Below are 11277 nucleotides of genomic sequence, written 5' to 3'. Positions count from 1 at the left end.
GGATGCAATGTTCTTTATTCATTTTTAAACTTCCATTTTTATTTTTTTAATATCTATAGAAAACATATATGTTATACTTTGAAAAATGGACAAACAAATAACAATGTATTTGAAAATAGCTTGTATGTGGACAAAACTATATATGATTGCAACACAAGACTAACTTAAAAACTAATTGGTTTTGGTTGTTCGTAACAGGTTATATGTCTTTTCATATATATACTAGTGTTGAATTTATCTCCATTTCCAGTTTTCCACTATGCCATATGTATTTAAACACTTCTATTTTAACAATCGCACTGATATTATTTAAGAAATTAGGATGTGAAGAAAAATATATTCATGAATAAAAGCAACAAAAGTTTTATTTAAGATATTATTAGATAATAATTTTAAAAAAAATTGATAAATATAATCATATAGATAGTGTATATACTTGGGGAATATATACATATATTACTGTTTTACATCGTCTATTTATTAGCAGTGGTCAAGTCGTCCACAAGATTGTTGCATGTAGTAGTAGTAGTAGTAGTAGGTTCGAGACTTGAGAAGTAACGGAAGAAATTGACAATTGTGATCTTAATAACAACCATCAGATAATGTGAGCTAGCTTATCTTCGTTTAACTTGTGGATCAGAGAAGATAAAAGTCAATATGTCTTCATAATTTAAGACAAACCTCTTTTATGTAGCTGCTTTTCTTATGTAATTTTGCCTAATGCATGGTACTACATTATTCTCCTCTCTTTATTCTCTTCACACTACATATATTTTAGTTTAAGAGCATATATATAAATCAAAATTAAGGATTATATGCATGCAAAATTAGCACACGCCAATTATGTTGATATATTTCGAAGTGTTTTGATACATTTCGTTCCTTTGATTGGCATTTTTATGAAACAATTGTATCATCATCACGCTGTATAAAATAAATAGTAGAAGAGTTGAAAATAAAGTTACAAAACTGTCCTCAAATTTTTTTGTTTATCCAAGATTTAGATATCTATAAAACTCTGTTAGATTTATTTTTTTGAGAAAAAAGAGAATTTCAATTATTTGATATATATATCTCTTATATAATGATTTGATATATTATCTTACAATTATTAAGCTTTCGTCTGAAAATAAAACAATAATAGTATATAGTTTTATCAGAATATTATTCTAGTGCCACTCGCTCGGATCGAAATTCGAAAGTTAATATTCTTCTTTTTGTTCTCTTTACCTAATTTAAAAATCACAAGAAATATCAATCCGAATATAACTATCAACATAGTATATGCCCATACCATATTATTTCTGACTTTTCTCTATCCAAATTTAAAGTTTCGTAGTTTTATTTTTTTTAAACAATATTCTCATTTAGTTTTCATCACTAAAATATTACAAATTGGAAATCCCTAAAATAAAAGTGTGAGAGAGAATCGAACGTCCATATCAGTATATAGTAAAGGGTGAAGAAGGTAAAATCTAAATTGATTTAAGTTCCAAAAAAAGAAATTAAATATATGACGATATAAAAGAAGAAGAAGAAACTAAATAAATACAAGACAGAAACAAAATTAATGTAAGAGAGACACGTGTCATTAAGGTACCCTACACTAAAGAGACAGCTCTGTGTTTTTCTCTTTTCTATGTATGCCTTCTCAAGGTTCTCTTCTCTTCACTGTCTCTTCTTTGGATAAATCCTATCCTTGTTTTCCTATAAATACCTATCCACTCTTCCTCTTCCTCCACCACTACAAACCACCGCAAGAGCCACCGGAAAATTTTATAAAACTTGTTTTTTTACTTTCTTGATTGGTCAAAACATGGTCGGCCACCCGATGGAGAAAGCCGCAAACGGTGTGGGAGCGTTGGAAACGCAGACGGCTGAGTTAGATCAGCCTGAGCGGCTCCGGAAGATCATATCGGTGGCTTCGATAGCAGCCGGTGTACAGTTCGGTTGGGCTTTACAGTTATCTCTGTTGACTCCTTACGTCCAGCTACTCGGAATCCCACATAAATGGGCTTCTCTGATTTGGCTCTGTGGACCAATCTCCGGTATGCTTGTTCAGCCTATCGTTGGTTACCACAGTGACCGTTGCACCTCAAGATTCGGCCGTCGTCGTCCTTTCATCGTCGCCGGAGCCGGTTTAGTCACCGTTGCTGTTTTCCTTATCGGTTACGCCGCCGATATAGGTCACAGCATGGGTGATCAGCTTAACAAACCGCCGAGGACTCGAGCTATAGCGATCTTCGCTCTCGGGTTTTGGATTCTTGACGTGGCTAACAACACCTTGCAAGGACCCTGCAGAGCTTTCTTGGCTGATTTGTCAGCCGGAAACGCTAAGAAAACGCGAACCGCAAACGCGTTTTTCTCGTTTTTCATGGCGGTCGGAAACGTTCTTGGTTACGCTGCGGGGTCTTACAGAAACCTCTACAAAGTTGTGCCTTTCACCATGACCGAGTCATGCGATCTCTACTGCGCCAACCTGAAAACGTGTTTCTTCCTATCCATAACGCTTCTCCTCTTGGTCACTTTCGTATCTCTCTGTTACGTGAAGGAGAAGCCATGGACGCCGGAGCCAACAGCCGATGGGAAACCCTCGAACGTTCCGTTTTTCGGAGAAATCTTCGGAGCCTTCAAGGAACTAAAGAGACCGATGTGGATGCTTCTTATAGTCACAGCACTAAACTGGATCGCTTGGTTCCCTTTCCTCCTCTTCGACACTGACTGGATGGGCCGTGAGGTGTACGGAGGAAACTCAGACGCAACCGCATCCGCAGCCTCTAAGAAGCTTTACAACGACGGAGTCAGAGCTGGTGCGTTGGGGCTTATGCTTAACGCTATTGTTCTTGGTTTCATGTCTCTTGGTGTTGAATGGGTTGGTCGTAAACTGGGAGGAGCCAAAAGGCTTTGGGGGATTGTTAACTTCATCCTCGCCATCTGCTTAGCCATGACGGTTCTTGTTACGAAACAGGCCGAGAACCACCGACGAGATCACGGCGGCGCTAAGACAGGACCACCTGGTAACGTCACAGCTGGTGCTTTAACTCTCTTCGCCATCCTCGGTATTCCCCAAGCCGTAAGTGTCATCTCTCTCCCTCTCTGTTTTTCTTTTTTTTTTCGGTTATTTTTTACCGTTACTATTATATTATTCATTGGCTAGTTATTTTATTATTTGTATGATTTGTCGTTAGTTCAGAAAGAAACTATATTAAAAGAACATATAGTTTGACCAAAAAGTTTTCTAAATTTTGTTAAATTAATTGCAGATTACGTTTAGTATCCCATTTGCACTAGCTTCCATATTTTCAACCAATTCCGGTGCCGGCCAAGGTAAATTTTTTTCTACTTTTGAGTTGCTTTTATATTTTAATCTAAAGTTACCATTTTTGTTTTGGATAATCCAAGTCGACAAATCTTCTTAAAAGTGTTGGGACCTAAAAAAAAAGCTAAAAAAGAAGCATTTAATACGTGCAGATTCGTGATTTAAATAACTTATTGAGATAAATGATTCCATAAGCAGTAACCAACATTAATATATGCGGTTTTCATTTCACCATACGAAATATACCATATTGTAAATCTTGAATTACATAGTTTTAAACTAAATTCTTTTGTATATCTTTTACCTTCCACAGGACTTTCCCTAGGTGTTCTGAATTTGGCCATTGTCGTCCCTCAGGTTAGCCCATTTGAAAATTAATTAGTTTTACTTATTTTAATTTTAGAAAGAAGAAAAAAATGTCATGACTAACTGTTTTTGGTTGGGGTTAAAATGATGTTAGATGGTGGTATCAGTGGGAGGTGGACCATTCGACGAACTATTCGGTGGTGGAAACATTCCGGCGTTTGTGTTAGGAGCGATTGCAGCAGCGGTGAGTGGCATATTGGCGTTAACGGTGTTGCCTTCACCGCCACCGGATGCTCCTGCGTTCAAAGCTACTATGGGATTTCATTGAATTTTAGTTGTGCTTTATTTGGCTCTCTTTAATTTCTCTCATAAGACAGTAGTATTGTGCAAAATCCTACATAAAGAAAAGAAAAAAAAAAAAAAAGGAAATTGAAAAACTCATTGGGTTGGTTTGTATTTTACCTAAACCCACTATGTTCCTTTTTTTTTTTTTCCTCTGTAACTGAATTTTCATTTGGAGTACATTTTACTTTTTAATTTTCATTTGGCTTCAATATTACGACATCATTGTTTTGGTAATACTTCATAATCTACAACAAGAGTATGTAAACGATCTAAAACATTTTTCTTAAGAAATAATAAAACAACAATCTAAAACATTTCCATATCTTCTCTTTATAGATAATGTATTGGTTTTCACATTTGGTAACCTGATTTCCCCATTCCCTATGGTTAAACTAGCTCGGATTATGAAATAACTTGATCAATGTACATAGTTTGGTAAGCTTATTGGTCAAAAGTATGATACGTCTTCTTCTCCAAAGTATGATAAGTTTTTAGATAAAATAAAATAATAGTACGTTATTTTAAGTTTTAATTTTTAGATGTTTACCATATTTTAGATACATGTATCAAATGAAGTTTTAGTATTAGTTTAGTTTTTACTTCTCTCAACAAATATGTAATAGTATAAAGCTAAAGTTGAATCTAGGGTGAAATAATTAGTTTTTTTTTTAACAGAAAATAAATTAAGCAGCATCAATTTTAATATCTCTAGTATATCGCATGAATTGTAACTTGATTGGGTAATTGGCTTATCCTCTACAATTGATGTCAGTATAAAAAATAAAAAAAATAACCTAAACCGAATAATGAAATAATGTAGAATCAAACCGGAATGAACTAAACCGGAAATTGGAAGAGCAACGTGGGCCTTATCTTCTTCTTCCCAACTTGCTTCTATCTTCTTGAGAGCAAAACAAACACAAACACTCTCCTCTCACAAGCACGATTTTGATTTCAGACTTTTGAGATTAATCATCTCATCGGAAAGAAAAACAAAAAACTTCAGTGACCCTTTATGTTCGAATCGAACATGCTTCTCCATACACTATCTTCTTCATCTCCTCCAATTCACCGTCTCTATCTTCACCATTCTCAGATTCTCCCTTCCTCTGCCTCGCCCAAGAAGATTTCTCTTCAGGTAAACACTCCACGTTGCTCTCTTTCGCATCATCATTAGCCGTAGTTGCTAATCTCAGTTTATTCTAGGACTTTCCTCTGTTTTTGTTTTACCATTTGAGGATCTTAATTCGTAGTGACTCGATTGGTTTATGAAATACTCGGAACCATAGTAGATTATGTGGAATCTGGACAAGAACAGAATCAAAATTTTGAGCTTTCTATTGTTGAAATTGTGTTGGCTTTTCATTTATCACTTTCCACTGTTTCTCTTGTGGTGGGATGGTTGAGACTTGTTCATGAACTTGCTAATCTTCCTCCATGTTTTTGAACTTGTGGATGAAGGCAGATACATGGAAGGACTTTGGCCATTCGATCTTTTCATGGTACTTACACTTCTTTCTTCTTCCCTGCTTAAAGCTTCATACTTTTCTATACATTCAAATGTTATTGTGCCACATTTACTTTGTAGCAATACATAGGTGTGTTTTTTGGGGGAGAAATTTGCAAAAGTTTAGGACTTTAATCTCTTAAACAGTCTTAAATCCATATGCATCTGAAACTATTTTCCAAATTTTGATTTTTGATATGGATACTATTAAGATGTATATGTAATTCACTAGATTTGATGGATTTAGATGTCTTTGTACTCTCATCATAGGTGGATCTCTAATTTCTAATTGATGTCTGCAGAAGTTCCTGCTAGAGGTTTACCAGCTTTGAACAAAGCTTCCTTGAAGAAGCTACCAATCAAAGGATTCACCTTTCTGCTAGGGCAGAGCATGTTGATGATTTCTGCTCATCCACAGTTGGCAGCTGCAGCAGAAATCATAAAGCCTGAACCGATTTATGAAGTTGGGGAGTTATTTGAACTTAGTATTCAGCTTTCTTACTTGCTGTTACTACTGGGTTTGCTTGGAGTTGGTACTTTCTATGTGATCCGTCAAGTACTTGTGCGTAGAGAACTTGACCTCTCCGCTAAAGAATTGCAGGTATTGCATATCCAAGATTGCGGTAGAAAACAGTAGGCTAAGTAACTGAACTGAAAGAGTCCAGAGAGTGAAGAATAGAATTGAAGAAATAATATTGGCGTCTCTCGTATCATTGTCTGTCTCTAATCTTTTAAGACATTATGGAAATCAGAAAGTTTTGAATTCAATATGGAAACCTGATAAATCCGGACATTATGAACGTTAGACTGATTCAAGTAGCCATGCTTGCTCAATTTTTTTGTTAATTTGATCAAATCTGGATGCTATGTTTCTTATAATCTGAAGGAGCAAGTTAGGAGTGGCGATGCAAGTGCAACAGAGCTCTTCGAGCTCGGTGCAGTGATGCTGCGGAGGAAATTTTATCCTGCAGCCAACAAGTTTTTGCAACAAGCCATCCAGAAATGGGACGGTGATGATCAAGATCTTGCCCAGGTAATGTAGATTTTTAACACACATACCTCACCCAGCAAGTAAAAAAAACAATTGACATTGGAAATACAACTATCAAGACAGGTCTATAACGCACTTGGAGTGAGTTATGTTCGAGAGGATAAACTCGACAAAGGAATCGCTCAGTTTGAAATGGCAGTGAAGATTCAGCCAGGTTATGTAACGGCTTGGAACAACCTTGGGGATGCTTATGAGAAGAAAAAGGAGTTGCCTTCGGCATTGAAAGCGTTTGAAGAGGTCTTGTTGTTTGATCCAAACAATAAGGTGGCTCGGCCTCGGCGAGATGCGTTGAAAGATCGTGTGAAGCTCTATAAAGGCGTGGTGGCGGTTAAGTCTAAGAAACGGTGACGGCTAAAGCAAGAAGTGAACTCGAACCAAGAGCCGTTGGTCTCTCTCCCTCTTGTTTTTTTTTTTTTTTTTGGTTTGGTAATGTGTAAGGAGATTTTATGTTAATATGAAAATGAAACTTTGTTGTTTTGTTTTGTCTTAGTGGAACTGGAATCTCCGAAATCGAGTATATGTCAAATGATGTTTCTTTTTTTTTTTTAACAAGTCAAATGATGTTTTATATCGTATGCAGTGGGATAAAAACCACACGTCTAAAACTTGGTAACTAATAAAATCACTCATCTTATTTATTCATCATCGTTACAAGTTTTTAAGTTGAATAATGTAAAGATAATTGGAATAAAGGTCACACATGCAATAACAAAAGAATAAACATACATAATCAGAAGATGAGAGCACACATATATTTAGTGTTTTTATAGTCTTTTAAGGACACTTGAGTTTATTGCCATGTGTACGGAGATTGGCGTAGCAAGGACATGCTGCTGTGTTTCCGGAGGTTCCCGGGGGCACACACTGACACTTGGCACAGCAACTTCCACAAGCTCTGTAACACACTTTCTTCCTTGACGTCTCTCTGCATCTCCTTGCGCATGCATACCCACAATCTATAAAAAAAATTGGATCATGAAATGATCAGAAGCTGTAGTTCAATTTAAGAGAACTGAAAACAGAGGATGAAAGTGTAAAAATAGGAGACTAACTGAAGCGTGGACGATGGTGTGTTCTCTTGAACGCTGCTGCTTGATTCTCGTCGTTCGTCTGAATCTATAAGAACAAAAGAAGTTTAAGTTTACTAAGTTTAACTCTCTGAAAAGTCTGTTTGATATGTTTTTATTACCTGAGAAGCAGAGGACATTTCAGCAGCGTTGCTGGATGAAGACAACTCTGCAAGTGCCTGTGAAGGACATAGAAATTATTTCATTGTTTCTATTTGGTTTGTCCGAAGCAGAGCAGAGAGAAGCTAAATCTTGAAAATGATTTGAAACATTTTACCTGAGAAAGCAGAAGATAAGAGATGATCGTCACAAAAGCCACCACATTCATCTTCTTCATCTTTCTTTGTCAGTGTTTCTTTTCGAGGTTTTGAAGTAGTGCGTGAAGAAGATAGGAGCTGTGAATGATTCTTTATATAGACACCATTTCAGATACTTTTTTCGATTTTTCCTCTCTTTTTTCTTGTCCTGTTGGATAGAGAGATCACATGCATAGACTTTCATCGCTGGACAAAACACAAATCACAGGTTTTTGTTTGGATAAATCACAGATTATAGATTGTGTTTTGCTGTAAAGTGTTGGAGCTTGATGCTACAGTTTTGACTGGTGCCTCTTTTTTGGAAGACATATATGGAGTAGTAGTAATTAGTATGCATGGAAGAGGAAGTTAAACACAAACCTAGTTCGTTGAGAGTAAATTTACATTACAAGATATGAGATGGATGTAATTATAATGTATTTCAGTACGTAATGTGTGTGACTTATATTTTGACGACACACGTTTCGAGACAAACGTACTTGACCAGTTAATATGTATAGAAAGAGGCATGTCTAGGCAGAAACTTTGGAAACTAAGACGAGTCAAAAGATACGTAAAGACAAAAACACAGCGTGCAAATTGCTATGGAGACATTAATTGTGAGGGAGAAAGGAAAATGACACGAGAGGAGATATCAAATTAATGATGTACAAGTTGTTGATTTAAAGGGCTTTTATAAGGTATAATGGGTCAGATCCAATAAGCTGCATCCTTCATGAGGCCCATCTATTGCATGTAGTATAACGAATTACTAATTTGTTTCTCTTTCTGATTTGCGTGAAATTTGTGATCACAATGAACAGCCAAATAGATTAAAATGGGACAAGTTAGCCGTTTGAACACCATAAACTAATTGATTTCTCACCTAATAAAAATAGTATCCATTGTTCTAACTAAATCAAATTGAATGCAATGTCGTTTATGAATAAGATCATCATGAGATTGGGAAGAACTTACGTAGAAGTTCTACGGTAGAACTGTGAGGAAAGGACCCATGGGGTGAAATTCCAATTTCTTTTGGGTTAAATTTTTATAAAAAAAAATATAGAAACAAAAGACTCAAAAAAATATAAGTATAAACTTCAAAATGTTATATATCTCCACTTCATACATTTTACCAAAAAAACTTAGCCCACGACAAATCTGTCCTCTCTATTGCAAGTTTGCAACCATATCATCAATTATGTCCTTACCATCCAAAGTTATACAAGAGATCAAAACTCTATAGTCCGAAACTAAGATTCTTGTCAGATGGATACTTCCTCGAAGACCCAAATTACTCCTAGACGAATAAGACGATCCGACTCGGTCGAACTCTCCTCGACGGTTAAAAGTTCTTCCCGGAGATCACTCTCTTCCTCGTCCTTCAGTTCCCTCCTAGTCTCCGGAAGCTCTCCGGCAACTCCTCTCCATCCCCTTGGCGTCCCATTTTCATGGGAAAAGCTTCCCGGAGAACCTAAAGAGTTCCCATATCACCGCAAAAACGAATCATCAAACAACCTCTTGCCTCTCCCTCCTCACCGGGGTAACCATAGCCCCAACACCAGACGTAAAAAGAACACGTCCCCTGCGGCGGCCATGAGAGATCCCTTCACGGCAGCATTGGTAGAATGTTCAAAAGGCGCCACTGCAGACGGAGAACATAACACCGGAGGTGAATCAAGGAAGGTTTTGAGGAAGAGCAACAGCATCAAGTTACTGAATCTTTACGCTTCTTGTAGAAGAGCTTGTGCAGTTTCTGAATCCATTGTTTATCTCCCGAGGTCCACCGACCGAGTTGCTTCATACGATCATCTTATTCTCAGCACTCGTCGTCGTCGCCGGTGATTTATCAACTCCGTCGATGGTAAACTAAATATATAAAATTTTGAATAAAGATAATAATTATGCAATTAAACTTACGTAAATAAGTATGTTCGTTTCTATTATTAGTATATATAAAAGAGTATTAGTGTATTAGTGCGTTTTATTTATGTATTGTATTGCTCCATGCATTTCTTTATTTCGCGAGCGTGACATATATAATGTAATTATGTATAGTTTTTTTACCATTTGGGTTTGTACACCGACGATAAATTCTGAAAGCTACATGTAACCAGTTACGTACTTTATTTAGGTGCTACATGCAATGTATGTGTGGTATATCTTCGGGTTTTCCCTAATTCTTTGAAAGAAATTAACGTTATCGAAATATTTGAAGTAAATTAAGATAAATATAGAAGATTTTGATATTTGAAGTTTTCTTGATAACACGTAATCACGTATGTATGTGTTCAAACAAAACAAACGAAAAACATATGTGTCACTATGTGTATGTGAGAGAGAAAAGAAAAGATGTGAAAAAACAGCAAATTTTTAAATCCAAATTGATAAGTTGACTAATGATACACAAACGATTGTTAGTGAGAGTGATCAATGCACTTTTAATTTGAAACCATTTAGGAAGAAAAATGATCATCTGCAAAGAGACTTCAATTAAAATCGTAATTAGTATTTGTGTAGAGTATATAGACCACAGACTAAAGACTATAGAGCTAATACTTGAATGTTTGATCAAATTAATTTGTATCATAGATATGTGGAATTATTGGACTGTTTAGGAACAATCGATTTTTGTTTGTGGGTCATTCATGTCAGTCAATTATACAGTTTTACTCTTTTCAATTAGGTAAAGCGAAATTTATCAATTTTTCTTGATTATTCTAAAAGACAATATGAAGGTATATTCTCGATTATTATTTCCTATGTTAAGTCGGTCATATATATGAAATGATATTTATAAATATGAATTATATGGAAGTGATGGGAGTGCATAAATGAGAAGTTTCATTGCCAACTACAGACAATATCTACAAATGATGGGATTCTTATTTATTGATATTCACCCCTTCAAGTTCCCTCATGTCAATATATATTTATACACAGTTTACATGAAATTATTTTTTGGAGGACCCATAGTAATCAATACAATGCTTTACAATTCCAACGAAGGTTTAAGAAATAAGTTAATAGTTACAAAGCATTTTACATTTGCTGTTGAACGAACTTTGTTATAGATCATGCATGATATTCATGAAGGTGGAAGACAAATCTAGCCAAACGCTAAAAGGATGAAACATCATTACCTCAACGTCTATATTGGCACTTTCAAGCAACTTTTGAAGATATTAGCAAATTTTGGTATTTAGAACGATGTCCTCCCCCAATGTTTTGGTGTTATTTGATCCAAAAATACAAAACACATTTATTAAACCAAGTGCTTAATTAGCTAATAAAAGTGTGTTTTTTTTTTCTTCTTTCTGTTCATTATAAACAAACGTTGCTGAATATATATATATATATATATATATATATATATATATATT

The 11277-nt window shown here is 35.6% G+C and overlaps 4 protein-coding genes across 7 annotated transcripts; 3 read left to right on the top strand and 1 right to left on the bottom strand.

Moving 5' to 3' along the window:
- The first annotated feature begins 1715 nt into the window (after nt 1-1715).
- Nucleotides 1716-4168, top strand: LOC17899009 (sucrose transport protein SUC2). The gene is made up of 4 exons (XM_006307208.2): nt 1716-3073; nt 3264-3327; nt 3633-3676; nt 3780-4168. The coding sequence occupies exons 1-4, from the start codon at nt 1817-1819 to the stop codon at nt 3951-3953; spliced, it is 1539 nt and encodes a 512-aa protein (XP_006307270.1). The 5' UTR covers nt 1716-1816; the 3' UTR covers nt 3954-4168.
- A 716-nt stretch (nt 4169-4884) lies between these two features.
- Nucleotides 4885-7038, top strand: LOC17898329 (tetratricopeptide repeat domain-containing protein PYG7, chloroplastic). 4 transcript variants are annotated; one of them, XM_023776949.1, is made up of 5 exons: nt 4885-5108; nt 5432-5472; nt 5783-6078; nt 6364-6510; nt 6592-7038. In XM_023776949.1, the coding sequence occupies exons 3-5, from the start codon at nt 5869-5871 to the stop codon at nt 6874-6876; spliced, it is 642 nt and encodes a 213-aa protein (XP_023632717.1). In that variant the 5' UTR covers nt 4885-5108; nt 5432-5472; nt 5783-5868; the 3' UTR covers nt 6877-7038. The 4 variants fall into 4 exon arrangements, with proteins under 4 accessions (XP_023632717.1, XP_023632716.1, XP_023632715.1 ...); XM_023776948.1 differs by having other exon boundaries at nt 5780-6078; XM_023776947.1 differs by having other exon boundaries at nt 4890-5108; nt 5436-5472.
- Nucleotides 6932-7967, bottom strand: LOC17898221 (gibberellin-regulated protein 9). Its single transcript, XM_006304244.2, has 4 exons — nt 7873-7967; nt 7718-7774; nt 7581-7644; nt 6932-7484 (listed from the first exon to the last, which is right to left on the bottom strand). The coding sequence occupies exons 1-4, from the start codon at nt 7930-7932 to the stop codon at nt 7303-7305; spliced, it is 363 nt and encodes a 120-aa protein (XP_006304306.1). The 5' UTR covers nt 7933-7967; the 3' UTR covers nt 6932-7302.
- Nucleotides 7968-9133: 1166 nt separating this feature from the next.
- Nucleotides 9134-9739, top strand: LOC17898705. Its single transcript, XM_006305598.2, has one exon. The coding sequence runs from the start codon at nt 9164-9166 to the stop codon at nt 9737-9739; it is 576 nt and encodes a 191-aa protein (XP_006305660.1). The 5' UTR covers nt 9134-9163.
- The last annotated feature ends 1538 nt before the right edge of the window (nt 9740-11277 follow it).

The sequence above is a fragment of the Capsella rubella genome, unplaced genomic scaffold (genome assembly GCF_000375325.1).
Source record: "Capsella rubella cultivar Monte Gargano unplaced genomic scaffold, Caprub1_0 scaffold_1, whole genome shotgun sequence".
Classification (NCBI taxonomy): Eukaryota; Viridiplantae; Streptophyta; class Magnoliopsida; order Brassicales; family Brassicaceae; genus Capsella; species Capsella rubella.
This window is presented reverse-complemented; position numbering and strand designations above follow the sequence as displayed.